The sequence below is a fragment of the Artibeus jamaicensis genome, unplaced genomic scaffold (assembly GCF_021234435.1).
Source record: "Artibeus jamaicensis isolate MK-2021 breed Jamaican fruit bat unplaced genomic scaffold, CSHL_Jam_final contig_1015, whole genome shotgun sequence".
NCBI classification, from domain to species: Eukaryota; Metazoa; Chordata; class Mammalia; order Chiroptera; family Phyllostomidae; genus Artibeus; species Artibeus jamaicensis.
In genome coordinates this window covers 20,445,819-20,461,026 of record NW_026521194.1, presented here as the reverse complement: position 1 = coordinate 20,461,026, position 15,208 = coordinate 20,445,819, and the positions used below count along the sequence as shown (strand labels likewise).

The 15,208-nt window shown below is 37.0% G+C and overlaps 1 protein-coding gene across 3 annotated transcripts in view; it reads left to right on the top strand.

Annotated features, from left to right (window-relative positions):
• Window positions 1-14,061, top strand: part of LOC119064359 (cytochrome P450 20A1) — a 76,653-nt gene extending 62,592 nt beyond the window's left edge. The window contains exons 12-13 of one of the 3 annotated variants that reach the window (XM_037166012.2): window positions 6,004-6,093; window positions 6,231-14,061. In XM_037166012.2, coding sequence (XP_037021907.2) covers window positions 6,004-6,093; window positions 6,231-6,381 — 241 coding nt within the window. In that variant the 3' untranslated portion in view covers window positions 6,382-14,061. The remainder of the gene's footprint in view (window positions 1-6,003; window positions 6,094-6,230) is intronic. The other 2 variants (XM_037166011.2, XM_037166013.2) reach the window with 2 other exon arrangements.
• The last annotated feature ends 1,147 nt before the right edge of the window (window positions 14,062-15,208 follow it).

The window sequence follows — 15,208 nt, the reverse complement described above, 5'->3', positions numbered from 1 at the left end:
TCAGGAGCTCAGGCTGCGCTAATTAGTTAGATTTATCTCCTACACAAGACTTCTGTCAGGACTGGAAGAGGTGGCTGTCTTATGTAATGTGAAGGAACCAACACGGAAAGCCATCCAAAATGAAGAAACAAGGGAATACATTCCAAAGAAAAGAGCAAGATAAATCCTCAGAAACTGATCTTAAGGAAATGGATATAAGTGATCTATACAATAGAGAATTCAATATAATAATCATAATGATGCTCAGGAGATCAGGAGAGCAGTCCATGAACAAAGTGAGAATTTCAATAAAGAGGAAATATTAAAACATACCAAACAGTTTGCACTCCTTGTATGACTGGTAACATTGAGCATCTTTTGATATGTCTACTGGCCCTCTGTGTGTCCTCTATGGAGAAGTGTCTGTTGGGGTCCACTGACCATTTTTTAAATTGGATTATTTGTTTTGTTTTGTTTTCAGTGTTATATTATGAGTTCTTCATAAATTTTAGATATTAACCCTTTATCAGATGTATCATTGGTGAATATCTTCTTTCATTCAGTATGTTGTCTTTTTGTTCTGTTGATGGTTTTCCTTTGCTTTCAAAAACTTTTTAGTTTGATGTAGTCTCATTTGTTTGTTTTTTTTCTTTTTTCTCCTTATCCAAGGAGATATGTCAGAAAAAATATTGCTAAGAGAAATTTCAGAGATTTTACTATGTTTTCTTACATTTAAGTCTTTAATGTATGGTATAAGAAGGTGATCTAGTTTCATTTTCTTGCATGTATCTGTCCAATTTTCCCAACACCATTTATTCAATAGACTATCTTTACCCCATTGATGTTCTTGCCTCCTTTGTCAAATATTAATTGACAGTATAGGTGTGGGTTTATTTCTGGGCTCTCTATTCTATTCCATTGAGCAATATGTCTGTTTTTATGCCAGTACCATGCTGTTTTGATTACAGTGGCCTTGTAGTATAGTTTGATATCAGGTATTGTGATCCCTCCTAGTTCTTCTTTCTCAAGATTGCTGAGGCTTTTTGGAATAGTTTTTGGTTCCATACAAATTTTTTAAATATTTGTTAGAGATCTGTGAAATATGTCATTGGTATTTTAATAGGGATTGTGTTGAATCTGTAGATTGCTTTGGGTAGTATGGACATTTTAATGATGTTAATGCTTTCAATCCACGAACACAGTATATACTTCCATTTATTGTATCTTCCTCTTCATTCTTTTTGAGTCTTTTTTCATTTTGTTGCTCTGTCTGGGAGTTTTTTCCTACCTTGTACCCTAGCTTGCTGATTCAGTCTTCTGCTTCATCTTGACTGCTTTTAATTCTTTCTTATATATTCTTCATTTCAGATATTATATTCTTCATTTCCTTCTGGCTCGCATAGATAGTTTCTGTGTCCTTTTTCATGCTGGTATAGTTCCTAGTAAGTTCCTTGTAGTTTTCACTAAGCTCCTTGAACATTCTTATAACCATTATTTTGAATTAAGTGTCTGCTAGTTTTCTTGCCTCAATTTCATTTAGCGCTCTTTCTGGGGTGTTATTTCTTTGTCTGCCCATTTTAGGTGACTCTTCTTGTTTGTTTTTGCTTCTTAGGTTGATCTGCTTTGACTTCTTATCTTTATGGTGTGACTTTCTGTCGTAGGAGACCTGTGGGACTCAGTGATGCAGTCTCCTTGATCTCCTTAGCTGGATGCCCTTGGAATGTCCCTTATGCCATTTTTGAGGTTTCCAGTTTTAATTGGGTTTGATTGTTGGGATGTTCATTGACGGGTCCTTCCCTCTGGCTGGCCGACTGAGAGTCACACTGCCTACCACATCTTGAATGCTGTTGTACAGGTGCTTCTAGACTAAACTGAACAACCCAGGAAACAAACCCACACCGGTGAAAAGAACCCCCACCCACAATCACACTAACAGCAAATGAGCAAATTCTAATAAAGGTGTAAAGAGATTAAGACTATTATAAGAAAGGAAAAATGAATATGAGATGACTAACAAAGAAAAATGATTTTGAGAGGGTAGAGAGAGGAAATATAATAAGAGTAGGGAATAGAAATAAGGCGAAGAAGGAAAGAAAATAAAAAGTAAGAAAAGTGAAGAGCATAGTATGAGGTTTAAACAAAAATTTAGAAAATATATAGTGCAAAAAACAGGAACCAAATTAAAGCCACCTCAGTAATATCAACAACAAATGATCAAACATTAATATAGGTGAAATGGGAGTAAAAAGGAAAAAAGGAAGAAAGAAAAGCTTAAGAGACTTCTAAAGGAAAGAAAAAATATTTTGAGAGGTTAGAGAGAGAAGAAATATTAAGAATGAAGAATGAAAACAGGCTAAGACAGGAAAAAATTAAAATTTAAAACAAAAAAAAGAAATGGCAGAAGGAAGGCAAATAGATTTGGAGAGGGGAATGGTAAAATTTGAGATTTGAAATACAAAAATAGGGAAGATCTAGAAATAAAGTTTAAAAAATGCAACAACAACTATCATGCAACAACAAAGAAGTAAAGATTGATAAAGGTGGTGAGAGAATAAGGATATTTTAAAACTGGGGTGTGAGATGACTAATGACATGAAAAATGAAGGTTGGAAGAAGGAGAAACAGTAAGAGTGCAGAATAGAAACAGTTTGTAGCAAGAGAAAAAAATTAAATCAAAATAAGAAGAGGAAGGAAGAAGGTAAAAATAGAATAAGAGGAGGGAGGAACAATGTATGAGATTTGAATTAAAGTAAAATATAAAATTTTGTAAAATAATAGGCACAAACTTGAAGGAAAAGGAATGAATGTTAAAAAAGCTACACAGTAGAAAAAATAATGCAAATAATGAAGAAGACCATGGCGGACTCTATCTCAGTAGAATCTCGTGTTTACCACTGTCTTCTCTTTCTGGATCTGCCCCTGTTAGATGGTGTCCCAGTCTGGCTCTAGGCATCCTCTTCAACTACGAGCAATCCACGGTCTGTGGTTGTCTCCTTCAGATTTGGCTGGTTACCACTGTTCTGCCTTGCCGGCATTCCTTCATTTAATGACCCACGAGGACTGCCAGTACCTTCTCCATTTGCCCCTAGAGAGGGCCTCAGGTGCGATCAGGCAGTTGGGAACCCTGAGTCACCCCTGGGGCACACCGTTCAGTCTTCAAGGAAGATGGTGGGAGTATTTCCCCATTCTCTTGCCATACATCTTGGTCTGTCCCAGATTCTTTCCAATAATGTATGGTTTCTGGTGAATTAGCTGTCCATTTCCTGTGAGGGACCAGTCTGTAAAAGGGGTTTCTCTTTCCTGCTTGGGGCTGGCAACAGCTCTGTCTAGGTGCGGATGCTGGGCAGGGCCCTGAACACCCCTTGTTGCAGCTGTCTTTGATCTCTCTGCTCTGTGGTTTCAGTGGATCAGAGCCCAAGGAACAGTGTAGCTCTTAGGGTCTGGTAAAAAGAGCCCTTCCACAGCTTTTGTGTCTTTCCCCGTTGGAAATGCACCCAGCAGGGGCCTCCTGAGCCTAGCCTCGCTGATCTGCAGAGCCTATAATCCCACAGGTGCCTGTTGGGTTTGGCTGCCTGTGAGGGGACCTGTCTGGCTGCAGTGTATCTCAGGCATTCAGCTCCCATACATCCAGTCCCCAGACTCTACCCTCTGTATAGTCGCCTGCACACTATCCATGCTGGGTTGGGTCCCACAGTCCCTCCAGCTTGACTCTATGACTGTCCCTCTGAGTTCTTTGTTGTCAGAACCTCTGTGTATACACATGCGCTCTGTGCACACATACACACACATGATCTCTGGGTCCCTGCCGAGTCTCGAGTCTTGCTTCAGCTCCTCTTTTCAAACAGTTGCTGTGTGACCCCCCCACGCTGCACCACCTAGCCCTGGGGGACCTGCTTTCCATGTGCTCCTCCTTCCCCCAAATCACAAAGTCTCTCTCAGTCTCTCTCAGTTGCCCACAGCCTTCCAGAGCCTCCGACAGTTTCAGGTAAGGCTTCTCTCTGGATCTCTCCTGGCTGGCATGGTGAGTTATAGTCCCGCAGCAATGCTATAACACAGGACAGTGGCAGGGTGCTCTGCTTGCTCCCTCCAGTGATTCTCAGCCTTGGGTGGGCCTGCTCTCGCTGTGCTGTTTTTGCATTCAGCACCTCCTCAGCCGTGCGCTCTCTCTCTCTCTCTCTGCCCCTGGAGCTCCTGGCTCCTGAGCCCATCCACAGTTGCCCCGAATCTGCACAACCAGAGGAGCTGGGTTGCGCAGTGGCAGGGGCAGTTGCTCCACTAGAAGAACCAGGGCCTCCTGCTCACAAGTGCCCTGCAGACAGTCGGCCAGGCTCTTGCCCGCTCACACACATTCCCTGGTTTCTCATCCAGGTACACACTGACATGTGCTGTCACTCACCCTCTGCTGGTTCTTCAAGTTGATTGCTCTCGGATTTAGCAGTCGGAGACCAGTCCAGGTTTGGGGAGCAAGTAGCTTTATTTCTGATTTCATTTATTATGGTCCTCTCTCTTCTTTTCTTGATGAGTCTGGTTAAATGTTTATCAATTTGGTTTATCTTTTCAAAGAAACAACTGTTTTGGAGGTGAAATTTTATGCTTCATAGCGGGTGGTTTATTTGTTTTGTTTTAATATATTCTTTTTTCTGCAGTGTTTTACAGGAGGAAGTTCTGTACAATAAAAAAACTTTGTTTCTTTATTTTTGTCACTTATTAGCAAATTTTCATGTAATGTAATAGATGAATATAATTTTAAGCCAGGTGTCTTTGATTTTAGGAAATAAATTTAATTGATGAGGCAATGTAGAATGCCTTGCATATTGATCAGATGGTTTCATGTAACAGATATTTTGAACACTTAAATTTAAATATTTATTACATGCTTTTGTATGATTTATCCTTATGTCTCATATAATGATGTATAAACCGTGTTAAAATTTTATTCATTGCTAGTTCTAGAGAAATGTATTTTGCATCTATTATTTAGGCTAATAAAATAAACAGAAAGAGACTATGTTGAATAATTTGGGAACATAATAATAAGTAAAATATAAGTGTAATGCGACAGCAGTTTTTATTTTAAGTAGATTTTAAAGTTTATTGCATTCCTGTGTTCTTACAGTGTAAATATGTAAATCACCAATGGAGCTCTATTGTGATTAGCCCTCAAACTTTTTTTTTTAATTTGAAAGTGGTGATTTTAATCACAAAACAGTAACTCTTGTATTCTTCTAAAACAGAAGTTATGATTTTAGACCTAGAAAAAAGCAGTGCAATCTGACAAGTTAATAACTCCAAAAATAAAAATCACAAAGATCTCATTGGCATATGAATATTGTGAGAGTTAGAACAAAGATACATGAGAAAAATTCAGAGCTGTTATATTCAAATGGAATACTTTCTAGCGTTTCCTCTAACATCTGCATTTTCAGTGCCAGACGAGGTTGGTGATATGACTGCACCACATTTTTAATCTCTTGTGTTTCACATTGTTTAAATTTGTTATGCCAGAATATATATTTTTTAATTTTATTTAGTTATTTTTCAAGTACAGTTTTTTGTCTATTTTTCCCATCCCAGCCCCCCCCCCGCCCCATGCTCCCCACCTTCCTCCCATTTCCACCCCCCTTAGTTCTCATCCCTGTGTCCTTCCTATTTGTTCCTCCAAATCCTTCCCCCTTTTTCCCCTTAAATTCCCTTCCCTCTCCCCTCTGGTCACTGTCCCCTTGTCAAACTTCTTTTTTTAATACATTAAATATATTGCCCTGGCTGGTGTAGCTCAGTGCATTGAGCACGGGCCTGTGAAGCAAAGGGTGGCTGGTTCGATTCCCAGTCAGGGCACATGCCTGCGTTGCAGGCCAGGTCCCCAGTGGGGGATGTGTGAGAGGCAACCACACATTGATGTTTCTCTCCCACTCTTTCTCCTTCCCTTCCCCTCTCTCTAAAAATAAATAAATAAAATAAAATAAATTAATGAATTAGATATATTGAGGTGACTTTTTGAAAACTAAATCCCAATCTTCTTTTTAGGTTTGATCCAGACCGATTTGATGATGCATCGATAAGGAAAACTTTCTCCTTGCTTGGGTTCTCAGGCACACAGGAGTGCCCCGAGTTGAGGTGAGATGATAGAGCGAGTGAAGTGAAAGGAGAGGCGTCAGACCTCATACTGATAAAGCTGATGAGGAACGAGCAGTCTGCATAAGTAAAGTGCGATTGTTCATCTTTAGTGACCAGTCAACTCTCTTCCCGACTAGGTTTGCATACACGGTGAGCACAGTACTGCTGAGTGTGTTGGTGAGGAGCCTGCACCTCCTCCCTGTGGAGGGGCAGGCTGTTGAAGCCAAGTATGAACTGGTGACATCCGCCAAGGAAGAAGCGTGGATCAGTGTCTCAAAGAGACATTAACATGTTTTACATTTGCCTTTGTTGAGGAAAACGGCCATTTAAGAAATCTGTATTGAATCCTTTTATAAACCTAACTGTGTAGTGTAAACACATATTAGTACTTTAGTAAGTAAATTTGGAGTTTTGTATATTAGATTTTCTTAATGTATGATGTACATTTGTCTTATCTCTTTCTATGCCATTCTTTGCATATACTTTTCTTAGTTTATCTCTAAAATTAATATTCTTGAAAAGAGAACTTATTGCGTAGAATTTGGAGAACATGTTTTTTCTGAATATTCATAAAAGAGAAACAAAAGCCTATTTGTTTTCATACTTCCAATAAATCACCTTAAAGGGAGGGAAAAAGGATTTTTCAGAATTTTATTTCTTGGATTAATATTTTTATTTTCTGAGTATAAATTACTTTGTGTTTAATCATTACTATTGGATTTCATAATTCAATGGGTAGCCTGTCTTATATTTGCTATTTTTATGCCTCCCCAGACAATAGTGTTCATTTCGTGAATTACACAAGTCTTGTCTTGTTGAAATGTTCTGATCATTTGGAAAATAATACAGTTGGTTTTTAATGCCGAAGAGAGAAAATAAAATTGAGTCTTTTTGGTCCTTCTGTTTTGCTGCAAATCATATTAGCACTAAATTATTCCACTAATTCTCATTGTGGAAAAAACAGAATCCCTAAATTTATTTATTATGTCATATAGTTAACATAATGAATTTATTTTTTTGAAGATTTTCTTATTTTTAGTGAGAGGGGTAGTGAGGGAGAAAGAGAGAGAGAGAAACATCGATGTGTCATTGCCTCTACCCGCTGCTGGGGACCTGGCCCACAACCCAAGCATGTGCACTGACTGGGAATCAAACCAGTGACCCCTTGGTTCTCAGGGTGGCACTCAATCCACTGAGTCACACCAGCCAGGGCTGAATTTATTATTAAGAAATGAGAAAGCACTAACCAATCCCCCCCAAAAAAACCCCAAATCCCCAAATTAAAAAGAAAACAAAGATGGGTGAAAATAATTGCAAAATATTGGACAGAAAGGTTTAATAACCATATTATGTATAAAGAGCTCATACATATTGGTATGAAAACATACAATTGATAAATGAATAAAAGACATGAATAGCAGCTTTTACAGGAGAACATAACTAGTAAACTTCCAGAAAAAATGGTCAGTCTCACTAGTAAGCAAAAAAAATATTGGGGCTATTTAAAAATATTTTAAGTAGCTTATAACAGTCACATTTTAGTACTGATAAGTTTTGTATTTAATACTTTTTTATTGAAGCACTGTATTTTAGTTCACTTTTTTTTTTTTGGTTATGCTGTTCTTAAAGACTTCTTTTTTAAAAATACATTTTTTAAACACTACAGCTGAGGGAAATAATGCCAAGTGCAGATAGAGAGGAAAGGGAGAAAAATGAAAAATGTTGCAAGTGAGCTTATTTTTGAAGCTGCTGAATTTAATTTGTGAATTTAACTTGTAAATTTAATTTCAAGAATGTACCCTAGTTCTTAATTATTCTTTTATGCTGTGTTTGTGCTTAAAGAGCTAACATTTTAGACCTCGTTATGAGTGGTTAACTTAGAATTTAATTAGATGCTGGCTTTATTTCTGACAAAAATATTTAACTTATGGAATAATTTATATTCAGAAACTTTAAGTCAAATGTATTCATAGTTCCCAGCATCATGTTGTTTCTAAAAGGTATGGTTCAATATAAATTGTTACATTTATTCCCACCCAGGTATCATGGTTTTGTGGTTGTAGCACATCTTCTTTTGTTGTCCAAGTACCTTCAGTGGTTTGGAAATTGGCAGTAAAAGTAGAGAGTAGGCAATTGATACGTAAACCAAGTGTTAGTAAAATCAGGTGAGATTTCAAAGTAAGTGAGACCTTGTCAGCCATGGTCAAGGCAGAAACAGGGCGGCCGAGAAAGAGCTGGCATGTTGCCAACAAGTAAGGCCTTCCCTGTACAGTTCTAATGATGATTGGAATCAAGGAGGCAGAGGCCAGAAGAATCAACTAAACCAGCACATTTTATTCATAGTTACATGACTAACTTAAAACATTAAAAGATCATCTTCAAAAGGATTTAAAAGATAAAATACTATTAATTACGTATAAAATAAGTTGTTCATTCCCTGTTATTCTTACTTGGCCCTTTGTGTTTATCAAATGACTGATATTTTAGCAGCCACAGTGTCACTGATGGTTTGTAGCATAACTCTAGCAGGGCTCTTAAGTTTTGTAGCTTTTGGGTTTTTTAAAACTATTTGTTCACTGATTGTGATGTGCATTCTTTTTGATAGATAGTTCAGCAGTTTATTGTTAAAAACATCAGCACAACACATTTTTATGGAATGAAAAGGCTTTTCCATATGTGCTCATAAAATTCAAGTCCAAATTAATTCTGTACATGTGTTTGGGAAAAATAAAAACCTCATATGGTGTTTATTTGGCCCACAGATGTGCAGTTTCATTTTTATATATATAGATTATATTTCAATTATAGATCCTATGTCAAAATTTGTTTTATTTATCTTAAAATAGTTTATATTCTTAAAAACAAGCATTCTGTTTTTTATTATGAAAGTTATATAAGTTTGTTGTAGAAAAATCTAGGAAATAATAGAAATACAAAAATAGCAAACTTAGTCAATGATAGTCCCACTACTTAAAGTTAGTCAGTGTTAAGCTTTGAGATAAATCCTTCTGTATTTTGTATGCACATATTTCTATAGACACACTATATATACTGTTCTCTTCATTTAGTATATTATGAACAATAGCATTTTCTACAACTAGAACATTAGTATTCTTCTCACAGAGAAAGTAAGCCCAGATTTTTGGCATTCTTTTCTCTCCCTTCACAGCTAATCTTTTTATTCTTTTCAACTTTAAAAATATTCTTATTTCTCCATCTGTGCTAATAAAACAGTTATATATTTGTACATCTAGGTTGCTAAAGTTATAGAACAGTGTAAAATGAACAATTAAAAAAAGAAATTACTATCCTGAAGGAAATCTTCAATATCATTAAGTTCAAATTGACATGGCATTTCAACTTTTAAGAGGAAATCTTAAGAATCTTTCTTATTGTTTCTGGATTCTGGGGCAAACAAATTAAGATTCTTCCCTGAAGGCATCTTTATTTTTTTTCTCCAGATCCATTAAAAGCACTGTTAACCTATAAATTTTTTCCCCATGTGAATATATTGACAGATTGAAAACCACCTAAAAACACGATTCTACCATGTGTGAGACTGAGGACAGGACCAGTAGCATCAAGGAGTAGTTTAGCAGCCTCGAGAAGATGGCTGTGAGACATGGACACTATTTTCAAGGTCAGGTTTTATACAGTGTCAACAAATTGATACCAGTGACCTTATTTTTCTTCTCAGCCAGTCCTCTGCCCGTTTCCTAAGTTTCTAAAACCAATGATTGAGGTAGAAGGGGAGGAGTTGGGGAGGGAGGATATGACAACAAAGCAGTTACTGTTACTACAAAAGTCAGAGGAAATCAGCACAGCCAAAAAGGCTGAATAATACAATGTTGTTTTGAACTGTTGTGAGTGACCTGCAGTGATAAAAAGGAGTGAGACTGAAACTTGCAGTAACAGTTCAGCTGAAAGTAGAACAAGGGACTGGCACGGGCATTTGTTACAAACCAAGTGCGTACTTTATATACCTATCTCATTTAGTCCTTAGAGCGTAACAGTAGGTTCAGTGTCAGACTAAAATAGTTTTTCACTCCTGCTAGAATAATTGAAGATAGTAGATGCTAAGAAACAGCAAGTAAAAGACCTAAACTTTAAATTATCTTAATGTCTTCAGTGGGGTTTATTGGTATGTTTCTTCTTATTTAAAAGGGAATCAAACAATAGTTTCACATGATATACTGTTCATAATAGCTAAAGAAAATTATTAGTAGTATTGTAACAGCAGTATTAAAAGAAGTCATTAAAAAGTGAACTAATGCTGTCAACCATCTATACAACTGTTTAAATTTTTTCCTGCTTACACATGTATTTTTACCTATTGCAATTATAACAATGTGGTTCCTTTTCACTTAATGAATTTTAACCATTTTCTTTTGTTACTTTTTTGTAAGGGCTTCAGGGAATAGATGTTTTTGGGGGGCATGAATAGACTTTTAAAATTGAAATCAATTTAATGTTTGATTTATAGAATTTTATGACACTGAATGAATAGATAATTGTAAAATTTGAATTGGGAGCCATTTTGTAAAATATCCAGGCAATAAACAAAAGCTGGAAAATGATATTTCTTTTTCTAGTTGCACTCTCCAATTAATGGGTTTACAGTTTGGTGGCTGTCCTTCCAGAGATTGGGAGTGGATCTTGTTAGAGCATGTGATAAAATGCCATGAGCAAATAAGTCACAAATATATCTTGTTGAGTAATTACAAAAGACACACATTTATTTACATTTAAAACACTTTCAGACCTGGCTGGTGTGACTCAGTGGATTGAACACTGGCCTGCAAACCAAAAGGTCCTGGTTTGATTCCCAGTCAGGGCACATGCCTGGGTTGTGAGCCAGGTCCCCAGTGGGGGGAATGTGAGAGACAACCAATAGATGTTTCTCTCCCTCTCCTTCTCCCTTCTTTTTCCTCTCTAGGAAAAGAGTAAAATCTTTAAAATAAAATAAAATACTTGCAAATTCTTGTTTCAATTTTTAACACATGATAATAGTGAATGAAACCGTGCTACCTCCCCATTGTAACTATAAATAGATAAAATTGTAAAGTTCCAGTCTCCAAAAGGGCAATAAATATGTTTGAGTAAATGAATGTAAATTAATGAAATCTTCATTGAGGTTTTCTGTGCATGTAGAATAAAGTAAAGGAAATTATTGAAGTTACTAAATAGTTGAAAGCTTTCCAGGTAGCCAAACTACCTCTAATGCTAATAGTATTTTGTGACATGCTAAGCACCTTGTTACTGGAAGTTTTTAAGAAGATGTATGGATGCCTTTCAGTGATGCCTGTATTAGGTGTGAACATAGGTTTATAATAGCCAGTACTTCCATAAAATATCAACCAAAATAGTTGGTAATAAGCACTCCTTTGTTCCTTCTGTATCATGAGATCATTATTAAACCAGGAAAAGTTTAAGGATCTGAGTCTTTTTATTACATTAGCGAGAACATTCTTTCCCACATTGTGTCTCATGGAAAACTACCCTGTGGGGTACTCTGAGAAAAAGATTGCTGGATCATATTCATTCATACTCAGATTCTCCATACTAAGTTCTTTCTCATATATATGTAATACATGTTAATACAGTGGAAGTGCTGAGAAGTTCTACTCTAAAGAACCTATTTTACCTTGGTCTAACACTTAATGTTCCAAATGTATTTGATGAAAGTATCCCCTCTCCCAGGCATACCTATTACACAACCAGTATCTCATAGAAGTAATGTTCTAGCACAGCAGTTTTCAACCCATGTGCTGCAAGAATTTTTAAACCGTGCAATAACTGACTATTTAGTCAGGGGCCTCTTTTCCATTAGACTGTCAAATAAAAAGACAACAGCCAGCACAATAGCTGTCAGTGTGAATGAATCAAAATTTTACCTATTTTTGTCAGATTGGCAAAAAAAAAAAATACATGTTTTGGTGTGCTTCAGAATTTTAATAATTAGTTTGTTTGTATATACGATTGATGAAAAAGATTGAAAATCACTGGTCTAAAACACAAGTACCATCTACATCTTCTGGGTGAGCTTCACCAGGAGGGAGACCTAGAAATTTTCATGTCCTGAAGCTTAATAGCACTTGGAGCTCTTTCGGTCTGGGGTTTGGAAACAGCTCAAAGACCCTTTAGGTTAGTGGCCAGTAAGGAAGGACTTGTAGTTGACTACACCACAAAGAACACGGAGGCTTCTGTTATAGGCGGTAGTGGGGGAAGAAGCAGAAGAACCATTATTTGTGTTATTTTTAGTGTATGAGCAAGAGAGTTAAACTAGGTATCTTATCAAGGATAACTGTCAACGTTGACACTAAGTAGAATATTGGAGAACTTTCAGAGCGAGAAGAAATAAAACTAAGAATTGGTTTACTGTGTTAAAGAGCAGTGTTTGTTACTGTCATTTGTATGAATTGTTGCTTAATTATACAGCAACACTAGGGGTGCTCAACTTTTATGTTTTGTTACTTTGTGTTGGCAAGGTCATCAGCTGGTAAATAATTGATTTTTAAAGCTTAAAAGGACCAGGTAAAGATTATATGGTATGGCCTGCTAGCTATCTAAAAATTTAGAGAAGCCTAGGACTTCTGGGAGTAGTAATGTTATTAGGGTTTCCCTTTGATTTTTCTCATGTCCTTCCGAAAATATGTGTTTAAGTCTATGTTGCTATTATATTCATAGGATTTTTGTTAAGCTTTCAAGAAGATGTAGATTCAGAAGGAGTTGGGAAATTAAAAAAATATATATATATTCTTGATACAGAACCTTTGAGGGAGATGCAAATGTGTTTTGAATGTTAAATTTACTTAGATTTAAAAATACATAACTGCAAGCAAAGTTGCCATGACAACCTTCTTAATGTGTGTATAAATTTTATGTCTGTCTCTGAGGTTTTCATCTTTCCCAATACAGAGTTTAATCACAAGAACTGGGCACTGTGGTATACTCATATTTCTATCTGCATGGTGCCCTGTTGGAATTAAATCACTTCAGAAAATGCAAATCAAGCAGTAGGGCAGCTCTATATAGCACAGTGATTCCACCAAGATAAACGTCACTTTGTTTCCTCCATGATGAGAAAGTGATCTGATTTCAAACCCCAGATGAAATTTTAGATAGAAGTAGAACCATGAGTTTGTTCTGAGTTTCTGTTTTTTTCTTATTCAGAGGAATTACAGGAGGGCTATAGGAAATTTGGGAAATTCTAGGTCAAATCTCTCGGTCAGCCCCCAGACTGATCCAGCCGCCCCAGGGTCATCTAAAACTAATCTAACGTTCTCTATGATGGCCCGGCAGGTGCACGTAGCCTGAACTCCAATCCAGCAACACTGAAGTGAGAGCATCCCCAGACTTCTTCTTTCACCCGACTTCAGATACCCTTGTCTACCAACCTCTGTTTTGCATATCAGGGGCCAGGATTTGGGAGACCCAAAGTTTGCAATGAAGGAACCCTCGTCCTCAATTCTGGAAATACGAATTTATTTAGCACTGGTACCTTTTAGTAATAGTACCCATGACTTTTACTTAAGACCATGGGTGCCTAAAATTTTGAGATGCTTGTTAAAAAGTGGTGTTTGTGTTTTATATTTCAGTTCCTTTGTAGTGCAGTTTTTATGATTTTTATTAATATATTTTATTGATTATGCTATTATAGTTGTCCCATCCCCCCCTTTATTCCCCTCTGCCCTGCACTCCCCCTCACCTACATTCCTGCCCCTTGGTTCATGTCCATGGGTTATACATATAAGTTCTTTGCCTCTATACTTCCTATATCACTCTTAACCTCACCCTGTTTATTTTGTACCTACTATTTATGCTTCTTATTCCTTGTACTTTTTACCCCATTCTCACTCCTCTACTTCCCCACTGATAATCCTCCATGTGATCTCCATTTCTGTGATTCTATTCCTGTTCTAGTTGTTTGCTTAGTTTGTTCTTATTTTTGTTTTTTGTGTTTTTTTAGGTTTAGTTGTAGATAGTTGTGTTTGTTGTCATTTTACTATTCATAGTTTTGATCATATTCTTTTTCTTAAATACGTTCCTTTAACATTTCATATAATAAGGGCTTGGTGATGAACTCCTTGAACTTGACCTTATTTGAGAAGCACTTTATCTGCCCTTCCATTCTAAATAAAAGTTTTGCTGGATAGAACAATCTTGGATGTAGGTCCTTGCCTTTCATGACTTTGAATACATCTTTCCAGTCCCTTCTTGCCTGTAAGGTTTCTTTTGAGAAATCAGTTGATGACAGTCTTATGGGAACTCCTTTAGAGGTGCTGTCTCCTCTTCTCTTGCTACTTTTATGATTCTCTCCATATCTTTAATCTTGGCTAATGTGATTATGTTGTGCCTTGGTGTGTGCTTCCTTGAGTCCATCTTCTTTGGGACTTTCTGAGCTTCCTGGACTTCCTGGAAGTCTGTTTCCTTTGCTAGATTGGGGAAGTTCTCCTACATTTATTGTTTCAAATAAGTTTTCAATTTCTTCCTCTTCCTCTTTTCCTTTGAGCACTCCCTCTAATTTGGGTGTTGGAACATTTAAAGTTGTCCTGGAGGTTTCTAAACCTCTCCTAATTTTTTTGAATTTTTGTTTCTTCATTCTGTTCTGGTTGAACATTTATTTCTTCCTTCTGCTCCAAATTGCCGATTTGAGTCCCAGTTTACTTCCCTTCACTGTTGGTTCCCTGTATATTTTTCTTTATTTCCCTTTTCCTAGCCTTCACTTTTTCCTCTATTTTGTGACCATATTCAACCATTTCTGTGAGCATCCTGATTACCAGAGTTTGGAACTCTGCATCTGATAGGTTGGGCATCTCTTCATTGTTTAGTTCTATTTTTGGAACTTTGATCTGTTCTTTCCTTAGGGCCATATATTTTTTTTTTTTTCTCAGTACACCTGTTACTGTAAGGGGCGGAGCCTTAGATCTTCACCAGGGCAGGGCAGCATCGGCATTGTAGGTGGCAGAGGGGTCTGAGAGGGAATAGTGCCGCTTGCTTGCTCTCAGCTTTCAGTCACCTCCCTCACAACACATAAGCAAATTGGGTCCTTCTGGTCCTGATTCCTGGGTGGGTGGATTTGTGTGCATTCTAGGACCCTGTGTGTCTCTCCAGT